The 23,276-nt window shown below is 39.1% G+C and overlaps 3 protein-coding genes and 1 non-coding gene across 4 annotated transcripts in view; 2 read left to right on the forward strand and 2 right to left on the reverse strand.

Moving 5' to 3' along the window:
- LOC119904422 (protein FAM124A) overlaps nt 1-12,081 on the reverse strand; it is a 29,130-nt gene extending 17,049 nt beyond the window's left edge. The window contains exons 1-2 of the mRNA XM_038721071.1: nt 11,979-12,081; nt 5,482-5,513 (exon numbers count right to left, since the gene is read on the reverse strand). Of these exons, the coding sequence (XP_038576999.1) occupies nt 5,482-5,513; nt 11,979-12,058 (112 nt within the window). The 5' untranslated portion in view covers nt 12,059-12,081. The remainder of the gene's footprint in view (nt 1-5,481; nt 5,514-11,978) is intronic.
- On the forward strand, nt 9,599-9,670 carry trnag-ucc. Its single transcript has one exon. It is a non-coding gene; the product is annotated as a tRNA-Gly (tRNA).
- Nucleotides 12,082-16,178: 4,097 nt separating the features above from the next.
- Nucleotides 16,179-20,744, forward strand: tsn (translin). Its single transcript, XM_038721073.1, has 6 exons — nt 16,179-16,340; nt 16,976-17,069; nt 17,184-17,280; nt 17,708-17,823; nt 17,922-18,001; nt 19,268-20,744. Exons 1-6 carry the CDS (start codon nt 16,275-16,277, stop codon nt 19,496-19,498), a joined length of 684 nt encoding a protein of 227 aa, XP_038577001.1. The 5' UTR covers nt 16,179-16,274; the 3' UTR covers nt 19,499-20,744.
- Nucleotides 20,745-20,807: 63 nt separating this feature from the next.
- Nucleotides 20,808-23,276, reverse strand: part of LOC119904423 — a 60,440-nt gene continuing 57,971 nt past the window's right edge. Inside the window, 1 exon segment of the mRNA XM_038721072.1 lies at nt 20,808-23,276. Coding sequence (XP_038577000.1) covers nt 22,845-23,276 — 432 coding nt within the window. The 3' untranslated portion in view covers nt 20,808-22,844.

The following is a 23,276-nucleotide window of genomic DNA, read 5'->3' on the forward strand; positions in this document are numbered from 1 at the left end:
TGTGTTTTTTATTATCAGTACAGATTGTTGAGAGTGACGATAACATCAAGGAAATTCAGTAATGTAGACAAGGAGATATACAAGTTACCTGGATGTAACTCCAGTTATATAAGAACCACCACTCTATGTCAAAAACTGAATGAAATCTTGTTAACTTTGTCCGTATGGTATCACATAAAGGACAGTTAGACATGCAGTAGTGTATTTGCACTAAAATATGCACAAAAATATACGTTAAAGATTGTAAGCCCATTGAGGCAAATTTGTGATATTGGGCTATATCAGTAAAGTTGCCTAGGTGCCGTTTACAGTGTTATCCAAAACAAAACCTACGCCAAAAAAACTCACTAGAAATTAAATTCTAAATATCAACTCTAAGCAAAACACAAACACTTGTACAGCAAAAATACTTTCAAGTTAAATTAAGAAAATATGTGGAACTGTAGTGCACTGGTGCTGCAGTAGAACTTCAAAACTAACACAACATTAAATACAGAAAAAAGTTCTCGCGCATGGATGTTTCAGTCCGAACCTACAAACTAAAATTAGCAAAAACAAAAAAAATTTAATAAAAAAAATTAATAATGAACCTTTACATATTCCAGTTTCTGTTTTGTCTGCCTCCAGATATATGAGCTGCATGATGTTCAGCAGTTCTAAATGTCACTCAAAACCACAGCAGACCTGTGTGATTCAGTGTAATAACATTCTGTAACTACCTCTCAATACAGTAGTTTTCATTGCTACTGGAAGGGTCCGCCTTTTTTGTATGACTCAAATTGCTTACTAATGCACAAAAGAGTCAATGTTGCTGTTTTGTAATTTTACCTAATTGATATCAGCCTCTGTGTTAATTGTTCACTGTCCCACAATCATATCAGTGCTGTATTAAGTAACTGATAATGCAAACCAAACATTTCCCACCACTGAACATTAAGTGTTTAGCTGGGGATCCACTGGATATACGGTTTATTTGTCACCAAGGTTAGCATTGTGATGTGTCTACAAAACAAGATATTTTTACTTTTTTTTTTTGTGAATGCAGTAAAGTGCATATGCAGGGATACATCTGCACACATTTACACACAGATATATGTGTTTGTCTCAGCGAGCAGACATCTGTTGGTGACAGACTGATCCCTGACGTCAACCTGTGACTCCCAGGCTTTTGTTCGACTACCATCAATCCTGTCTAGACCTCTGTGGACTAAAGACTCACTGAACTGTTCAATATGCTGATAAGCTTTATTCTATTCAATGTTTTGAAATCTTCCTTTCATTTCTGATTTCTTTCTTAGGAAGAAATGTTTTCACAGTCTTTGTTTTGCTTACAATTACCTGCAAAAGTTGGATGTCCTGAATCTATCCCATGTTTTCTTTTCATCTTTCATCCAAATTTTTCTCTTTTTGGATGCTGGCCGGGGTGTAAATTTTCACGAGTCTACATCTGCGAGTAATAAATACATCTACAGTATATTTTTTAGGTAGGTGGAGTGTGACAAATCAAGCTTGTCCTTCTCAAGTCTGTTTATTGCCTCTGTATTTGTGTCTCTGCTTGGCATCTTTGTGTTGTTACAGTGTGACCTCTGTATAGTTTAAAACACCCTTCAGGCCCCAGAACATTAATTACTCTGACAGCCGACCCCCTCTGTCTTACATATATGTACACAAACCAGTGGGGGCAGGGTCACAGGTCACTCAGGCTGAATGGACATTCGTCTGCTTTGACCAATAGAAAGCAAGGTTGTGTGATTAAGTGTTTAGGGTAGGATTCAGTTGAAGCCTCTTGAATCAAAATCTATTTTTCCTTCTATTGAACGCTCAAAGATGCTGCACACACCAGTGCACACAGCATAAAAGACAGATTACGCATAGCACTGAGATTTCCGTCACTGTTGTTGCATGACATTCTTGCTACAATTTCTACTTCTTAACTTTGAGTTACTGTCACTGTATGTATCACTGTTACAAATTCACCTAATGGCAATAGACAACAAAAACACCACATCTTAGCCTGTGATATTGTCTGTTACTGAGTCTTAGAAGATGTTTATTCATCAACTTGTTTCAAGTGTCTTTTCAAATATTCCAGATACTGAAAGAAAAATTACACTAAATTCTTATTTTAAGAAGTAGCTTGTATGTTCGATGTATTTTTTTAATTATTATTATGTATTATTTTAATTTTAAAGGACAAATCAATTATTGTCAACAAATCCCATGAAAGGACCAAAACAACAATGAACTGATCCTTCTAACAAGTATTTTTGTAATATAAAGTCTGATAGATCTTATTCCTCTGTGCTAAGAGCTCTGTTGTTGCCATTAAAACACATCAGTGAGCCACACTGTTGCTCGGGTTGACACACTTGTAGTTTATTTTGATTCAATCCCGCATGTATCATCCAGAAATACTCTGTAAACACCAAATGTGGATTAATCCACCTCTGCAAATAGTCCCCAACAATTGCAATACTTCCTCCTGTAAAAACTAAACTATATATTTGAGATGTGTTTTCAAAGATTTGCGTCTTCTGTAGGAATGCATGGAGCCTGATGCCACAGGCAGGGTATGGAAGCCAGAAAGTACTGAAAGTTTTTAGTTTTTATGCCTTTCATGTGACAATAAGAAGAAAAAATAGAATATCAGCCATCCTTATCCCTTCAGCTCAGGTAGCATTTTATGGTGGCTATATTTTTATGCTAGTTTCACTAAATCTTATGAAGTCATTTTTACTCATCCCACTGGGATTTCTTTTTCATCTCTTGATACAAGCAAGTTTCACTACATTACAGAATGTTTTGAATGTTTTAAATTGGGTTTTTAGCATTATGGATAGGCTTACAAAAGCTTCAAATGATGTGTTAAAAGCTGAACCCTCAACTGCACCAGTGGAGGTGCTGAGTAGATAACAGTAACATACACACTGTCCTAAAGAACTGGTAATTTAATACTCATTACATTTAGATTCAAACACATTGATGTAGTTTCAAGACTGAGGCCATTTGAATCCCTCCAGTCTCAGTTACATAAGACCTACAGTGAAGTAGATTTTAACCTCAGTCAGACTGATGTTGGTGGTTTAGCAGGATATCAGTCTGTCTCCAGGGCTAGTCTGGGCTGAGGTCGAAGGTCAGGTGTTAAGACCACCTGTATAAACATGAGTACGCTCTCTACCAGAACCTAAATATACTTCTGCGGAGGCAGGAGACGAGGGAGACTGATGCAGCATGCAACTTTACGAATGAACTCCTCAGCACACACTGATGTGCATGAATGCAGACACATAGAGGACAAAAACAGGCAGCCACACACAGCGCTGAGACAGATGACTCTATATTGTCCACGACGCTGGATAATCTGTGACCACAGCAGTTTGCATCAATCTGTTGAGTCATCTATAGTGTGATCATTAGTATGAGACTCAAGTGAACATTTGTCTGTAGGATGTGTATGTTTTCATAAACTAATATTGCGTCTCAGAACCAGTATTAGACAAAAAAATAGTACTACCTGGAGACTTCCTGTGATTTGCAATCATTTCAGAACTCATCACTGTTGTCAACCCTGAGAGAATCCTGCCATGTCATTAAAACTCTTTTTTCCATTTGTGAAGGCGCTTAATGCCAGACATATTCCCTGTGGGCCAATAAAGGTTTGACATATAGCAAGTCACTCAGCGCTCAGTAACTTCTTTTCTTTTTGTCAATTCTTTTTTTTTCAGGCAAAAATTACAGACACTGCAGCAGAAATAAACTATGAACATATTTTAGGTAGCTGGTTAAGGAGGCTGATCCAGCTACTCAGCATTAAGACCCCTCAGGAGAATGAGCAAAAGCCATCCAAAAGTGTGAATTTGTTAAAAGATAATAATGAGATAAATATGTGTGCATGACAGCATTTTGGTAAGAACAGGCGTGGTAACAGGTTACTACAAAGTGACAACACTGTACATATTAAGATACTGATATTAAAAAATTATGGACCAAACAAGGGTGAAAATGCTACAGCCCTTCACTAAGTCTTATATTTACTACACCAGGACACCTCAGAGTGTATTATCGCACTGATGGCACTGCCACCTACTACAGAAAAAAGGTGTAGTTCAAATTTGCTTTCAAATTGTCATACAAGTTTGTTTATAGTCAGTTAAAGTTTAACCCTTGGCTAGGTCCATTTTATCACTGAGTCGTGTGGTACATAGCGTCACATGCTATGGTTACCAGCAGTAAATAGTACCTGCACGTTTATATAGAGCAGTGGTTTAACTAGTGATCAGAGCTCCATTTGAGGTGCCCTGATATACAAAGTAAACACCTGCCAAACAATCAGAGAGTATTTTCCATGGAGAAATGGTAGAAATTATATAAAGTTCTAGTCCAGTAGTGTCTATCTAATTGCGGTCACACTTTCCCATGTATTTAAAGTTCCTGGACAACGTGCCTGTGCACAAATTTTCCCCATTCTGACCTCCAGTGGCGACAGGGACAGAGCAAATACAATAATGGGAAAAAGCTCATCTGATACAGGAAAGACACAGGAAACATGAGGGGAAAGACCAAACCAGACACTGCTGGATCATTCTATATGTGTGTGTTGTTTGTGTGTGTGTGTGTGCGCGCGCGTGTGTGTGTGTGTGTGAGTGTGTGTTTGCATGGATCCCTGTACTTCCTGACTTGCGGGAGTGGTGCGGGTGGGATAACGCAGCTTCCTGTAGACCAGATTAATGGGATAATACTGGATATAATCCTCCCATTGTGAAAGGCCTGGAAATCTGGCAACCAGTCAGACACTGTGCATGCAGCAAGTGGCGACATCATAGTTCAAGCACTTATGAACACGTATACACAAACAATATCCAGTAGCTGATCTGTATCATGTATATTTTGAAAGCTGATTTCCAATGGCTTAGTGATAAATACAATGGGAGTGAGCCACACTTTCATCAATTTGAATGAAACAATAATAATAACAAGAAATTATGATTATGAAAAAATTACAAAAAGTCAAATGCTAATACTGTAAAGTTAAAAGTCACAGCTACACAGATTATTCTGTCCATGTTTTGAATTTTGAAAACAATTCCAATTCCAATTTAGTAGTTAATTTTATAAAATCTAATTTCCCCTTGAAGCCAAATTTGTTTTCCCCCTTTCCCAACCATTTACTATGTCCAATGTGCAAAATGTCTAGCATGCAACATCACAGTAAATGTAAGCTATGGTGAGAGGAGGAAGACAATAATAATCAGTCAAGACAATTGTTATTGCCAGACTAAGTGTTCTCCCTAAAATCTGCTGCTGGCCATAAGGACCACTAAACACACACACACACACACACACACACACACACACACACAATCCTCCCCTGTGAGTGGATTTATTTTATTAGTGTGTATTAGGGAGATAAAGTCCTCAGCCTTAGCTTTGTGTGTTTGAGTCACTGTTAGCAATGCTTCATGTCGCCATTGGTTTACTTACTGCTCGTTGAGGACAACGGACTGTAATCAGACCTGCAGAGGATGACAGAAAAGAGAGAAAAAAAGAGCGAGAGAGGCGATGTGGACACAGGGCGAGGGGGAGAGAAAGGACAAGAAACAGAGAGAGGAGACAGGAGTTTATGTTACAGTATGAAGTACAATCAACATGATTTACAGGATGACACACTCCTATTTCAAATAAAGTGCTGACATCTGGCTAAACAGTAGGAGAGGTCCAACTGGAAAGGTCACCAAAAATGCACACACACATTTCATAGTGGTTTCTATCTGAAGGGATAAACACAAGGACATTCACTTGCCTGTACTGCGTTCCACTATCTTTCAGAGTGAAATCAGGACATTTTTACTTTTAACATTTATTTGACAGCTGTATTTATTAGTTAATTTGCAGACTACAATACATCTTCTTAAGTAAAGTAAAATTAGCCCCATCTCAATCAGCCATGGAATTAAACTGCTGCTTAAATGCATTACTAATAATAATCCAGCTATATGATTTATACTGATGTAACATGCTGAAAAGGGATATTCTATAATGATGAGTACTTTATCTTCAGAAACATGAGTAAAAGCACATAGATATCATCAGAGAAATATACTTATTACATCAGTGTTGCCACTTTTACTTAAAGGAACATTCAACATTTTGGGAAAGAAACTTATTTGTTTTCTTTCCGAGAGTTAGAGGAAAAGATCGGTTTCAATCTCATGTAGTATACGTGGTAATGTGCGTTCAAGTCATATCATTTAAACTGTAATCAAGCACAATTGATTCAAAATAAAACATCAGAGCTACACTAGCACAAAGACTAGAATGTGGGAAACAGCTAGCCTGCATCCTTGCAAAGGGAGAAAATACTTTCACCTTAGATCTCACTCCTCAACACGATGCATCTTGTTTGTTTAATCAGACACAAACGGCAATATAATAACAATGGCTAATGGTCTTAGGTAGGGCTGGGCAATATGGCCAAAAATGTTATTGCGGTAAAAACATTTCATACCATCGATATTGATAATTATCACAATAAATGTCAAATCATTATTTATTTCAAGTTTAAAGGCTGATTTTTGCTCCTGAGTGAAATAAAAAAACAACAACACATGGTTATTATGTGGTTAAACTACTCTTTATGGTCCGAACATGACAAACACTTAATGCCAAACAGTGGATCACTTCACAAATTTGAGGTAGAACATTCAAACAACTATGATAAAATCTTTTTTTAACAAATAAAATAAATACATTAAAAGAAAAACTGAAAAAAGAAAAAGTGCTAATTAGTTCGTGATTCAAATAAATAAAATAAAACATTTATTGACGATATATTGAACATTTGTTATATTGTTATTGAGGAAAATTATATTACGTTAATTATCATCATTGTTTTATTGCCCAACCCTAGTTTTAGGATGAGTTAATTCTTTCTTGAAGTGCTGCGCAAACGGCTCCTCTGTTCATCAAGAATTGTACGTCTGTGAGGCCAAAAACCAACTTACACATGAGATGTCTATTCTATTCTATTGGCTGTGGCACATAACATTTGTCAAGTTTACATATCTGTATAAACAAACAAGATACAGTGCATCATGGTGGAGTTGCCGATATATTTTTTACATTGGACAGAGCCAGCTAGACATCACCCGTGCTACCGATCTACACTGTAAGAAAAGATACACCATATCTACTCAATAAAAATGAGGCAACAGATTACAAGCAATTTTGTTTGGTATTGAGTAAATATTAATTAATGAGACCCTTAATAGTTCCATTTAATATGAGTAGATTCAAATAGAAAACAGTACAGAATTAATTATAACCTAAACAAAAATATCGAGTTGAAAAAGAAACTCCCTAATGTGTAATTACTGCCAAATTTAATTCTATATGTCAATGATATATAATTGAGTATTAATCATCTACATATAAGGATGCGTTGTCATTTGCTTGTAAACTCACCCATACAGGAGAACTGCTTTCAATACAACGGTCAATGATCAGTGCAGCCAAACTTATCAAATAAAACAGGCACTTTCACTCCTGGTTTCAATAGTAAACCATAGACTGTATAACAAAAAAACACCACAAGAATGACAATTACCAACCAAAAACACTATATTCTAAACACACACGTTTAAAAAAACATAATTCACAAAGTAAATTTTGTATTTCAAACAAATAGGAGACTTATTAACTAATTTTAACAGAACTCCCTTCACCGCCATGCATTATGGGAATTCTTGACAGGAAGTGCTTTTTAATTAAAATTTGCCTGATTACATTAATTTACTCAATATTCACTCTATTTGGGATTAGATAAATACAATGCTTATGTTTTATTTAACTACAATGGGTGGATTTTAACATTTTTATTTGAAATTTAATTAAATATTTGCCTCAAAATCAAAAACACAATCATATTGAATATATTTTATCTAATACATTAATTCAAATCTACATGACCACAGAATCCTTTTTTACAGTGTATGCGCTAAGATAAGTTTACCACTTAATGGACAGACATGAGAGAGATATTGATCTAACTCTTTGCAAGAAATTTCCAAAACTCCAATTTGTTTCAGCAAAGAATCCAACTGATCTTCTTCTACTTCTGTGGACACACACCCACATAAATTTTCATTTGGGGAAAGAGACATGTCTAATCTAAAGATCCCATATTTGAGCTGAGAGAGAAGCAGAATTAGATTTCAGATCAGATCTTCATGGATTAGAGAAAAAACTGCATTATAATTCCCTGAACCATCCGTGACACACCTCACCTCTCATGTATACTTCGCAACCTGAGATTATTAGTCCCACAGGAGTCAGCTGATAACCAGAGAACACTGTTCCTCCACACACCCTCCCCGTGACTCCATTTCTAAACTAATAAGGTCTCTGGAGCTACAGCACAGCAGGAAACAGAGGAACGAGTCTGTTTCCTGCAGCGGGAGGTTATCAATCTAACTAACAGGCATTAGCGGTGTGGAGGAAGGATTGGATGGGAGTATGGGTAGAAGCAGAGGTGAGCAGAGAAAGGTAAAAAAGAAAAGTTGAACTGCTGTAAGGTACTGCAGAGGGGGAAATGTTGGCGTATAGGGAGCGAAAAAAAAGACTGATATTCAGAGCAGATTATAAACGACCAGAACGTTCCAGCAAAAGAACACAAAGTGAAACTCAAAGACTTGTCCCTGCATGCCCAGAGAAAAATGACAAAATGTGAAAAAAAGACGAGACTCTTTGGAGTAAAGTTGGAGGTAGTAGTGTGTGCAGTTACAGGTCTGTTTTGATGGCTCCCTTGGGTATGTGTATGGCAGGCCTCCCCCACCAGTGACGGTTAGCATCTCGCCAGGCGTTCCCAGTCTGGCCTCGCTGCCTTGCTTCATCTCCGTCCAAACACAATAAACACAAAAGTGAAGCGAAGACAGGCAGCAGCCCGGTCATGCACACAAGGTTTGACTGCAGAGTGACCTGATGGGCTCTGGAGCGAGTCTAAAAGACTTGTTTGACATGTGGAGAGCTGAACAGATTCAGGTGTCTCCTATTTGATTAGACTGTTCCAAACAACGAGTCATATGAAAATTTTATGGCCTGCCACCTCTACAGTTAAGATCTGGTTCAGTTCGCAAAAGATCGCCGTCATGGTTAAAAGAAACCAATGCTGTCTGATGGTAGGAGATGGAGCGTGAATCACAGTTTCCCGTGTTGAATTTACAATCTTTGTATGCCTAACCATTTAACCCTGATCTCCTCCGTCCTCTGTAAGACTACAACATGCTACTTCCAGCCAGACATGCATTATTCAAACAATCAAAAGAGGTTTATTTTCAGGAAAACTTCATGCTGCTAAATGCTCCAATATGTTCACCAGCTAGTCGCTGTCTGTCTGCTGTTTGGTGCTGAGTAGGTCGTGGACAGTGGGTTTACGTGAGCTTGTTTGCTGAAAACAGCTGCCTGCTGTTGCTGGAAACGAGGGTGATGAGAGCTGACTCTAAACCAAACAGTAAATGTGCAGTAAAGCTGTAAAACCACAACAAAAGATGCTAAGCCTTTTATACTGTAGAGGAGCAGAGTATTGCACAGCCTCAGTACACAGGCGTTGGTGGTATAGTGGTGAGCATAGCTGCCTTCCAAGCAGTTGACCCGGGTTCGATTCCCGGCCAACGCAGATGTTTTTCATCAGAGATCATAATCAGCCACTAACTGTTCTGCTATACCGTAGCATCTCTTTCTGCAACACCAGGCGAACCCTGATCCAGGCTCAGGGACAGCGATGTCCTGCAGGCCATAAGGACGCTAATCCTTACTATGAGCTCTCAAGCTCATCACTAACTTGCACTGTATGATACATGAATGTCACTGTACACCACTGCCATACTTACATTATACTTACTGGTACTGTACATACATATTCTACTGTATTTGCTCAACCTACTTATTACCTGGTTTTCTACTGCTTACAATTTGTTCATCTATATATATATATAACTATGGTTTACAAGCTGTTCCTTTATAAGCTTTATGTGGTAGACTGTACATGGATTTTAACTTTAGCGATGTTGGAGGGACCCTGAGAACTAAGAATTTAATCGCCAACATCTGCTCCACTGTTATTGTTATGCATACAACAACACAGAACTTGGACGAACCGTGATTTTGCCACTACGAGTGACCCTTTCACATTACACATAGTCATTTGATCCATTGTTATTATAAACACATTAATTATCGCAGCTTTAAGCATATGTCACTAAAAACAAATTCTGTCATTTTTTTGGTCTCATGGGCCGGTTCTGACAGGCTTTAAAAACACCATAAGAAAGTTATACACTTTCTTATCTTTAAAGTATAATGAGGCCACTCTGAAGTCTGTGATTTGCGATTGGAGAAGAGATGGTGGCAGAGCCAGTCTGAAGTGAGGAGAAATTACCAAAAAAAGTGAATGTGGGAGCTGAACAGGAAGTGGAGTGAGGAAGAAAAGGTAGAGGATGTGACCTGATGGAGGTGGAGGCTCTCTGTTTATCAGCTGGGCATCCCATGCTTTTCCTTTCACATCAGCGCTTTCCACATGGGTCTCCGCTCCCATTTTCCCATGAAACACACATCATGTTATTTGGTTCCAGTTCACAGCTAATGAAACAGCATGGTCCCAGGTGACTCTCAAAACAAGGGCATTGGTGTGCTGCTGTCAGATTAATTTTCCCAGCTTATTAAGAATATATAAGAGTAAAAGGAACTATTGTTGTCTTTTGTAATGTTTCTGTCTGTCACACACTTTTATGAACTTACTTTATTAAATTTCAACAATCATTGACTTAATCCTAATATATACATGTGTGCTTGTAATGTTGTTTGTGTGCCTTTTGCCTCTATTTTTAAATTACATTTTCTTTAATATCAGAATTATAGGCGCCTAAAACTGTACGTGCTACCACTTTTAATCCTGACAATCTCAAGGTACATAGGAGGTAAGAGAGTCTGGGTGATATTGATTAAATTAATTTCACAAGGATTATCAGAGCTTGAAATTGGTACTACATGTCACTGGAATAAGACCCTATAATAAAAACAATACAGTATTAATATTTTGTATGTGTATGTATCTGAAATAACAGGTCTGGATGACTTAAGACTTTTATTTATTCCACAATGACCCCTCAATCTGTACTTAGATGATTGTCCAACCTGTGGCCAGTCAGATTTCCATGTTGAAGTAAATATGAGTTAATATAAACAATTAAAACCACAAGGCCAGATTTTGATGATCCCCCCCCCCCCCCCCCCCCCCCACCACACACCACACACACACACACACAACAACAAACACAGGTCCTACACTACACAACATCCAGCAGTGACATACCGCGGGAGAAAGTGAGGTACATCTCTGTCTAATGGCTGAAAAAAGAGGGAACAATAAATTCATTTAACTCTCTTAGGTCAAAGCATTCTTGCATTAAGCTCATCTACAGTGACTGCACTCTCATTAACAACTGGGCTGGTGACTAGATTCTATCCAAGAGTAGCAGCACACATAAATAATAATCATAGGCTCATGATAATAAAATTTAGGACCTCCAATGATTGACTACGATAAATAAGCACAGCGGTCTAACGTAACTTTCCAGAATGATATAATAATAAAAACGTTTTTGTAGATATGAATGCGTAAGACATGTAACATAAATCACATTAAGCTCTGCTGTCTGTTTTGTTTTGTCCTACGAGTTGTCAGGTCCGGTTTCGCTGGGATTTGTAACACCAAACCTCATTTAAAAATGTGTCGAAAGGGTTCACTAAGCCTACCTCGTAAAAAAAAACTCAAGGCTATACTGTCTGTAGCCTACTCTGCTAAAAAAAAAACAACAACAACAAAAAACAAACAAACCAGAATCTATGAATATGCAAATACGCCTAGATTATTCTTTTGAAAGGTTTAAACATTTTTTAGTAATTAACTCGGAGGCTTCACTCACCCTCCAGTCTCGGCTCCTGAATCCACGCAGTCATCTTCTGCTGAGGTTTTCTCCATCTCAAAGGGTAGGCTGAACAACATTTAGCTGCATCGTTCAAAGCGCAGAGGGAACGAATAAAACAGGGGATTTTTAAAACACAGTACGGTTGAGACCCGCCGGTTACATGAACTAGTAGACAGTTTAGTGTGAGCTGGGTTTCTAACTCCTCACTTACAATGGGGTGTCTGCTTAACTAGTTGGGAGCAACAGGCGACTGACTCTGTTTTTACTGAGTCAGCTGGGCTCTCAGATGATGCCTTCTGGAGCCGTCGGAAATCTGACAACTACAAATGAACCGCGCATGAGCGAGATTTGTAGTTACTATGGGAGTTTGATTTTGACGTTTTTTTAACGTTTTAACGTTTCTTATTCATAATTATGAGATAATAAGTCATAATGCTGCACTCTGTACTAAAATCTGTAGCCCTTTTTATATACAGTCTATGGGAAAGCTTTTCACAGCCTACTGATTATAATAAAATAGTTCCCTTAAGTAAATAAATGGTAATTATAAAAAACAGAAATAATTCTGCCATCCCAAAATGAGGTGATATTTGTGTTATTTTCAAACAGCAGTCTCACCGTTAACGTTCATTCTTACTACACAAAGGGATTTAAAGGGTGTGGAGTAAGTAATAAGTTTTGCCAGTATTTCTCTGGCAATCTTCTTCAACTGTAATAAAAAGTTATGTTAAACTCTGCCACATGAAGAATCAATTAGGCTAAATAGGGCGGGCAGGAGTGAGACTGTTTCGCGTTTAATGTTGCTTTATTTTTGCAGCACATGAAGGTAACATTAGCATGTGTGCTACTTTGGCTCCATCAACAGGGTGAATGAGGTAATGCAGCATGTCTGTCCACCAGAATCAACCCAGGCAAGCAGAGAAGAAGGTGTGGTGTATTGTATTACCTGCAAGCTGCAAACAATGCCGTTTCTGTTCATGAATGAAACCACACACCTGCTTGAAGACCCGACTTGTAAAAAGAACTATGGTTTCATTGTCTTGAATTAAATTTGATTAACACCACACTTTAAAGAGGTAGCCATAATTTGTTCAACAGACAAATTACAGAATTTATTACTATTCTTATTTTTATATGTCATGAAATGTGTGTTACTATGTTAAACATTACAGCTTGTGTAAAAGTGTGTGCTGGAAAGCTAATGAAAAAAATAATTAGCTTACTGAAAATGATTGATGGGGAAAGTATAGGCATCATTGTTGGTGGGCTGTCATAGTGATAATAGATTAAAGGAATGTAGTAAAGCCTAACGGTTGTAGAAGATTAATGGGAATTAACTTTGATTTTCTTATTGTTATTACAGTTGACAGCTGCGGCTGAATGAAAATAAATAGCTGATAATGAATTCTTAAGTTGAGCCATTTAAATATCTTTTATTATTAAGAGTCCTATAATATTAATAACTATAGCCCCCATCTTCACACAAATCACTGGAGCGGTGTGACGTTCCCTGCTGCTTTAAATGCTCCACAATCATCCCGTTCCCCAAAAAACCCTCTATCTCTGGATTAAATGACAGCAGGCCTGTCGTCCTGATATCTGTATTCTTGAAGTCCTTTGAAAGACTGGTGTTGGTCCACCTGAAGGACATTACAGGCCCCCTGCTGGACCCCCTGCAGTTTGCCTAAAGGGCTAACAGGTCAGTGGATGATGCTGTCAACTTGGGTCTGCATTACATCCTGCAACACCTCAACTCTCCAGGGACTTGTGCAAGGATCTTCTTCTTCTTCTTCTTCGTTCTTCCATTCCATATTTATATATATTTCTACATTTATTTATGTCAACTGTATGTTTGTCTACGTGTAGCATCTTATCACCACAGCAAATTCCTCGTATGTGTAAAACACTACTTGGCAATAAAGCTCCTTCTGATTCTGATTCTGATTCTTCTGTTCGTGGACTTCAGCTCGGCGTTCAACACCATCATCCCAGACATCCTCAGCACCAAACTCACCCAGCTCTCTGTGCCAGCCTCCACCTGTCAGTGGATCACAGACTTCCTGACTGACAGGAGTCAGCAGGTGAGGCTGGGAAACATCACATCCAGCACCCGGACTATCAGCACTGGCGCCCCCCAGGGGTGTGTGCTCTTCCCACTGCTCTTCTCCCTCTACACCAACAACTGCACCTCAGGGGACCCATCTGTCAAAACTGAAGTTTGCTGACGACACAACGGTCATCAGCCTCATCCGGGACGGTGATGAGTCGGCCAACAGACGGGAGGTTGATCAGCTGGCTCTCTGGTGCAGTCAGAACAACCTGCAGCTTAACACGCTCAAAACTGTGGAGATGACCGTGGACTTCAGGAGGAGCCCCCCCACTCTGCCCCCCATCACCATACTCAACAGCCCTGTGTCTGCTGTGGAATCCTTCAGGTTTCTGGGTTCCACAAAAAAAAGGAGTGGAACTCTGTACAAGCCTAGTCTGGCTTCGTTCCCTCCTTGCATTGTTCTGGACTTGTACCAAACGTGCTAAACAAATAAACTAAAACTAAACTAAAACTATATCCCAGGACCTGAAGTGGGAGCCCAACATGGACACGATCATCAAGAAAGCCCAGCAGAGGATGTACTTCCTGCTCCAGCTCAGGAAGCTCAACCTGCCCAAGGACCTGCTGATCCACTTCTACAAAGCCATCATCCAGTTTGTCCTCTGCACGTCCATCACTGTCTGGTTTGGCTCTGCCACCAAAAAGGACAAGGACAGACTACTAGATAGGACAGCAGAAAAGATCATCGGTGCCAACCTGCCCTCCATTCAGGACTTATACATTTCCAGAGTCAGGAAATGGGCAGGAAACATCAATGCAGATCCATCTCAGCCAGGACACAACCTGTACGCACTGTACGCCAAAACCAACAGACTCAGGAACAGTTTCATCCCACAAGCCATCACTCTGATGAACAGCTGATTTCTGACTCAGGATCAATTCCTGTGCAATAACCCAGTAACTCTGCCTCTAATCAGCCACCTGTTTACTGGTCACCACTTATTATTTATTCATCATTCTCTATTTCAGTGCTGTTCTTGTTCATATTGTCATTTTGTATATTGTATATACTGTATACCAAATCCACCTACCTCAAGTACATAACACCTGCACATAATACTTATTTATTCCAGCATCCTTTGCTCCATCACACTGTGTCCATGTATACATGTATGTCTACCTGTATATCATATCCACCTCTGACATATACATAATAGTAATTATTATGATAATAATAATTTACTCCTGCATCCTTTGCACTCTCCTCAGTGCACTATTGTCTCAATCAGTCTATACTGTTTTTGTTTCTGTTTATAGTGTGTATTTATTGTGTTCTCTATACTGTAGCCTGTGTCTGATTTTATTTATCTTATTTTATAATTGTATTAATGTATAAGTAAGCACAACGTAAGCAATGTACAATCTTGAGTCAAATTCCTCGTATGAGTACATATACCTGGCAATAAAAGCAGATTCTGATTCAGATTCTGACTGATTCTGAGTGTCATTGTTTACATACAAGATAGTCAAAATGTTTAGCTATGTTGTCAGTATAACAATGTAGGCTACTCTGTAGATATTTTCTGAGTAACCTATGGCACAAGGCTGCACTTTTTCTGTATGGCATATAGGCCTATATCAGTTTTCAGTAGCACAAAATTACACTGAAAGAGATTGGATTCCCTTTTCCTGTATGTACTGTAATCTGTCAACAGAGCATGTCAATGTGATGCAGAAAAGAAAAAAAGACTGGACTGTTTTACAGCACTGCATAGCACAACAGAAAAACAAAAAACAAAATAAGAAATGTAAACACCCCTTAGGCTGAAGTTGTCAGCCTCAGATTCTTGCATTCTGCATGTAGTGATTTGTACAATGAACTTATTGCTAGATGTTTTGGGGGGTAAGACTATTCAACAGAGCACCAGTAGAGTATAATAGGCCTACATTGTGATCAACATGAAATAAGCAATTGATAATTTAGATAATTATACATAATCATTTGGATAAACGCGTCAAAACATTTGCAGTTCGTTCAAAAAGAATGAGAAATTGCTTTTACTGGAGAGACTTTTTTTTTGTTTTTACTGGAGAGACACCGACGTGACGTTGGAAGGGATGACGTCATCGCCACGCGCCACACGAAGCACGGAGTCGGCTCTCGAGCACGTTGATGTTTTTTATGATTTAGCTGCAAACGGCTCATTATCTGCATCACCCGGACAGCCTGACTCTGATCAGAAATGTCTGTGACCGAGATGTTCAGTTATATTCAGGGCTTCCTGAGCGCCGACCAGGACGTCAGAGAGGTATGAATGAGCAGCAGCACGACAGCTGCAGCGCTGCACCAGCATTAGCTCTCAGAGACAGTTAGCTAGCTAGTTAGCAGCTAACTGTCTCAGTTAACGGAAGGATATACTGGGCACATCGAGACATGAGCTTTTTTTGTGCCTGTGATCCACTTAAAGTGTGTGATTTTGGGGGAGGTGGGGTAGAATAGTTGTTAATAGAAGATACGTTAAATTGAATTTATGGCTGGGAGATATGGCCAAAAATGTTATCACGATAAACAAAAAATCATAGTCGATATCGATAATTATTACAATTAATGTCAAATCATTATTCTGTTCAAATTTAAACGCTTATATTTGTTCCTGAGTCAAAGTTGAAGAAACTAGATGGTTAATTGTGGAAATACTTGATGCCAGTGGATCACTCAATAAATCTGATGTAGAACATTCATTCAGAACAATGATGACGGAAATCTGAAAATTAAGTGCTAATTCGTTCGTGATTCAAATGAATTAAATCAATCATTTCTTGAACATTTGTTATATTTTTATTGAGGTAAATTATATCGCAATAATCATCATGATTGTTTTATTGCCTTAATTGAATTATATTCTATTAAGAAAACACTTACACTTGATGGACTTTGCTGCAGGATATCCGTAAGGTGGTCCAGACATTGGAGCAGACTGCCAGGGAAATACTAACGGTACTCCAGAGTGTCCACCAGCCATCTGGATTCAAAGAAAGTGAGTGTTTGACACAGTATGCCCTGTTTTGACGGGTACTGTATAATGTTTGTCTCTCCAAATGAGACTTTTTGATATTAAAAATGAGTCTTATTTTTTATTTTCTCCCATTAGTTCCCAGTAAATGTGCAAAGGCACGGGAGTTGTTCAGCACAGTCAGGACACAAATTGCAGACCTAAAAACAAAATTTCCTGTGGAGCAGTATTACAGGTAGGAACCACTTTTCACAATGTTTGCATTTTTTCTGCTACCTAATTCAGAATTTTAGATTGGATTAATTTCCTTATGCTGAGTATATATAAACCTTTCATCCAACTGTGAAATTGTTGAGCTGGAGCTCAACTTTAAGGCTGTAGCATGAAATAACCGAAAATTTATCTTAAGTCATAGACTTAAGAAATGCATGAAGTGAAATGCTAATCAAATGTGTGTTTGTGTGAGAAGTTACTAAGTGTACTAAACTAAATTTTGTTTTATTCAGGACAGAACAGTTACTTGACCAGCAGACTTACTAACTGTTTTATACATTTATTTTAATTTAAGTACCCAGAACTCCCTAGAAAGCAGAATTAATTGATAAAGGGTGGATATAGATAAAGTGTTTTATCTCTCTCTTACCTGTGTGATCCCACTTTAGGTTCCATGAACATTGGCGGTTTGTCCTGCAGCGTTTGGCTTTCTTAGCAGCCTTTGTTGTCTACCTGGAGACTGAAACTCTTGTGGTTCGAGAGGAAGTGGCCCAGATACTCGGCAGTAAGTGTCTAGTCGCCAGTTAGTGTGTAACTCTCACTTAGGAATGCGACTTTACTAAAAAAAATACAATAAAATTCTCTGTACTTTTCACCTTACAGTTGAAGTGGTGCGAGAGAAAGGCTTTCACCTGGATGTGGAGGACTACCTGGCAGGGGTGCTGATCATGGCTAGTGAACTGGTGAGTCTACTGTCGATTACTCTGGTGCACCAACAATATACTCAGGCTAGAACAATGATTCTAACTAGGGATGAAACGGTATGAAAATTTCATATCACGATTATAGTGACCCAAATTATCACAGTTATCAGTATTATTACGCTATTGTAAAAATGTGCCGAAAAATATTAAAGCGTACTGATACACACACTGAAACCATTTCAACAAGTTTTATATTGAAAACTACAAATACTATTATTGCCATTTTGTTTGCATAAAAAATAAAATGCCACCAAATACATTTGTAAACATGTGAAAATCATCTACGTGTGCATTATCAAGATTTTATGATATAGGTAATACAATGACCCTGTGGACAATTACATGAAAACAAATAAGTCTTTAGAAGACAGTGATGGTAACTGCAATGAGCCCCAAAACTGATAAATACAGAGCAGTCTGTAGCGTTTCTAGATATGCTGGTTGGTTGACTAAACTGCGTAACGTGTCATCATGTGCAGTGGACGAATAGATTCTGCCGACACACACAGCAACAGAACGTGTAGCGTCTTTACGAGAGCAGCAACACTGAGAGCTTCAGTTTACACGCTGTTAGCAAGTCAGAGAGACAAACCAAAGTTAAAAGTTAACTCACCCTGCGTTCACTATAAGGTTTTCTTCAATCAAGTTTCCCTCAGCACTCTCTTAAAAACTAAACTACGACCAGACTTCAGAGTGACTGAAAAATCTCCGCAGCTCTGTCTTCCGCCGTCTTGTCATTGACCCAAACAAACCCACGTTGCATTCTGCGCATGCGCGCCTGCTTCTGGGAGACGCTGGACAGTGTTTGCCGTGAGATTATATAATATTAACCGTACCCAGTTATCATGGTAATTAAAATGTGTACGGTAATAATAACTTTTGGGAATTTTACCATGGTTTACCGTTAAACCGGTAATCATTTCATCCCTAATTGTAACTCCGTTGCCTATTAAAATAGAATCATACATCAGGGTTCCCCTTTGTCCTGGAACTCTTTAAGGGCCCCCTATACACTGCATGTTTGTGCTGTAGCAGATCAAAGTTGAAAGTCATGAGAGAAACATGGTGAAATATCTGGTTGTGAAACCACAACAGTGGTCTTAGAGCACACTGTGAGACATGTCCACCGACGTATGACCTAGAACTCTGGTGACCAAAGACCTGTCAGATATCAAGGACAAAACTCTCACAATTTAACGGCTGTTATTTCAAGCGCTTGATCTGTGCTGTTGTTTCTTCCTCCAGTCACGGTTGGCTGTAAACAGTGTCACAGCAGGAGACTACACCCGGCCGCTCCGCATCTCCAACTTCATCAACGAGCTGGACTCAGGCTTCCGCCTGCTCAACCTGAAGAATGACCCGCTGCGGAAGCGCTACGACGGCCTCAAGTATGACGTGAAGAAGATCGAGGAGGTGGTTTATGACCTGTCAATTCGCGGCCTGGCCAAGGAGCCAGAGTCTGGCATGGACAAGTAGAGCTGAGAGGTGTTGAATGGCTGTAGGAGACGGAGGAGAAGGAGGAGGGACCTCTCCACGGCTGCTGCACCTTACCCCACTGGGAAGGCAAAACCCAGGGATCCACCTGAGGCCCCAGCAGCTGAAGACAGACTGTGTGAGTGTGTGTTTGTGCGAATGCATGCGTGAGAAGTGCTTTAGATGGATGGCAGTCTGTCAGAAGGGTGGCAGAGACGACGACTGAGCTTGGCACCCTTGTTCAGTGGCTTTAGATTGAAAGGTTCAGTTTGTTGCTGGTTTTCAGAAATCTCAGCTTCATCTGATGTTATTGTTTCACTGAGTTTGTTTTGCAACTGTTTGATCTAATTTGCCACAGTCACCTTTACATTATATTGATGTTTAATTCATTGGAAAAGATAGGCGGAGATCAGAGTGGAGTGTCCCATCCATGCAGAGCTTATTTTTTGTCGATGTTTGTGATGTTTAGTTGCAAAAAAAAACCCCAAGAACTGTGTTTGTGTTGTTCACCAGATGAGTCCACGCCTGGTGGCATTTCTTAGGACTGAATTATTGTCAAAAAAAATACAGCAATCCAGGAGCCTCATTTATGTGGGAATATTTTTGCAACAATCAGACGAGTAAATCAAGAGTCCAAAAATACAGAAGGCAGTAATAACCAATGAATGTCTTACAGCATTCTTACCAGATTTTGATCATTTCTTACTTTCATGAAGAAGCCTTTGTTTGGATTTTGATTATTAGCACCTAACCTGCATATACAGCAGCTACCTAATTTTTTTAAAATGAGGCTCCAGGTGGGGTAGAGCCAAAGAAATGATAAAGATGCACTTCATATGACATAAAGCTACTGTGTTTAGTTGGGGGGGGGGGGTAATTTTTTCAACAAACGGTGCCAATAAACATGTCTGTTGAGCCTTTTTAAAATTTTGATTGTCAGGTGAAGCTTTCTCTGGAACTCCATGAGCAAATACAAAGTAGTCAGAATGTCATGTACTGCATGTTAACAGTTTTTCTTGTTTTTTTTTCCACTTAAATGTCTTGGCAGGTTTGTTTCTACTCTCAACATCCACGCTTCTGTTTGCTTCTATACTGTAGTGGAGCTGGATTGTATTTTCTAGAAATGATTCACTTTCACTCTTTTCCATCTTGTGATAAGTGCATTCCACTTGTACTGTATGTATTCATGTCTTTGAATCAGTTGTCCTAAAGATGCTTAAAATTACTGTAAATATATTTCTACATTCTACGTTTGCAGCTTCATCAGATTTTACAAATTTACATATTGCACAGAAAAATACAACAAGCAAGGTTGTGTTTAAAATCTTTTAATATAATTCACAATATATTACATTGGGGAAATAATACATTAGGTCTTTCAAATGCAACACAAAACCAAAAGAAACCATATGCAACTCAGCAGGCTTTGTTTTTTTTATATGTTGAAAGGGTTGAAACCATGTCCTACGACAGCGCACGAGTATTGGTGTGGAGCTGAGCAGCCCTGCCCTCCAAAACACAGTGATTTGCTACCTCTTCTAGTGCTACTTTATATCAAACATGAAACAGTATCAGTCTTAAATAGTGGATTTGGTTTGATGACTGTATTGCGTTGACCTGCTGAAATCTGCTTCGGTCAACTAGGTTCCTTCTAATATGAATAATTGTGAATAAAAAAAATGACATGTTACACTGGAGAGCATTCTATTACTGAATCATAATAAAGTGCATTAAACAAAAAGCTTTCATAAATGAAAACACACTAAAACAAGAGAGGACCAGGTGATCACTGTCAGAGGAATAATTATATTGCCTGTAAATCGTCCTTAAGTGCCAACAGAGGGCTGTCTAGTCCGGATCCCAGATATAAATGCTACTGTGACATGTTGCAAATATTTCAGTATGTTTTAGCATAACAGTAATCAAGTACCAAGGCACAACAGCTCATCGCTAGGTCACATAACACACAGTTAAAACCATGTCATGACGAGATGGGTGGGATGGGTTTATTTTTTTGAGTCAAATAAAATTGCCTAAATTGTCATGACCTCAGCAGCCAGAGAGATTTCATGGTATGACAATATAAAGATAGCATATATATGTATACTCATTTCAAACCTATTCGAGTTCTTTACAAACTCTCAGTGCTGATATAAGTAAATAGGTTAGTTTGATTGACACAATTTTGATCTCTGAAATGTTTGTACTTGTAAATTAAATAACTAAGCCATTCTTCACTATTTTTGTAGACCGAATGATCAGATTAATTGATAATGCAAATAACTGTTTGTGGCAACCCTACAAATAGATCTATCAAATAATCTGTCCCATGGCCCGATCCGTGCAACCCCACATGGGGTCCCGAACCAAAGGCTGAAAAACTCTGCACTTAACACGTGGGGGGAAACTGTGGTGTTTGACATGATGTTAACACAAAGGAGACTGACTAGACTTCTCACAAACTGCGTTCATGGCACTAACATTATCTTAACTCCAGTGACTGAGTGGGACAGAGACTTCCTTGGTGTAAGGATGATGAAGGGAAGCTTTACCAATGTCAAACATGTTCAGATTTGAGACCTGAATCTGCCACATGACACTAGGTAACAGCGCGCGTTAGAGCAGAATAAAGACCTGAACGCCAAAGGAAATCTTGAGAAATTAAATACATACAGTAGCTACTTATTTTGAAACTGGTAGAGATTATTGCTGTTTTGTGACTTCTCATTTACAGTGATACAGGAGGTATGTTCAGCCTGCTGGGGAGGCTTTGCTCAACTGCATCTCTGGCAGTGAAAGTTGCTCTACCGTCAACATACAGTAGAGGGCGGCACACAGAGAGGTGAGGGCAGTGACGACAGAAACCACTGGACAAAGCTCTTGACCACATTTCCATCTCTTCATACTAAAACAAATGTTTCCCCTTTCGACTGTCTTGTATAAAAAAATTAGATTACAATTTTTGTTTTTGCAATCAGTCATGTTCAGTCATGCTTTCCAACAAACGCACCTTATTTACCTAAACCCTGCTCTTTCTACATGAGCAAACAGTCTTTACAATCAAGGCTGACAAGCCCAAGGTTTTTGGTTGTCCAAGAATCAGATCTTTTGTTAACAACTTAAATCTTCATACACGATTGTATGAAAGTATGTTGCACTTATTGTTTTGTAAGAAAAAAGTGCTAGATCTTTTTCTTACCCTTCCGAGACTTTGAGGAAGATTTTATTTTACTGAAGTCTAACATGTTATAACAGTGGCGTCATTCAAACGTTTCTTGTTGTCAGTTTAGATTTGCTGTACAAGGATTTGGGTTATTTACAGTGTAACAAAGGCTGGGGACAGTTGGTCTCAGGAGCGGGTCTGGTTTGTGTTGATCATGATGTTGGGCAAAGCATTGCGTCTTTTTCTCCAGGTGCCCAAGTCTCGGGCATATCTCTTAATCTGATGGAACCACTGCTGGGTGCGAGATTTGTCCGAGGCTCGGAAAACGAAAGACTCCCGACGAATGTCGAGCACCTCAAATGTGTCCTCACAGTCCGGATCTGTTGACACCACGCAGTTACCCAGACGTATGGGCTCTCTCAGCACTGTGAACTTTCCACTGCTCTTGTCCTTGATTAGAACCAGCACTCCATCCCGAATGCTCTCTCCACCCCCCTCCCCCTGGTCCCCCCCTGCCCCCAGGTCGGTGCCCTGTCCTGGGGCTTCACTGGGCCGCTGTGTGCTCACCATCAGCAGACTCTGGACATTTTGAAACTTGAGGGCCTTGCTGCCCTTTTT

Source organism: Micropterus salmoides, unplaced genomic scaffold (assembly GCF_014851395.1).
Source record: "Micropterus salmoides isolate LMB-PRFRI ecotype aquatic unplaced genomic scaffold, ASM1485139v1 Ms_hic_scaffold_15, whole genome shotgun sequence".
NCBI lineage: Eukaryota > Metazoa > Chordata > Actinopteri > Centrarchiformes > Centrarchidae > Micropterus > Micropterus salmoides.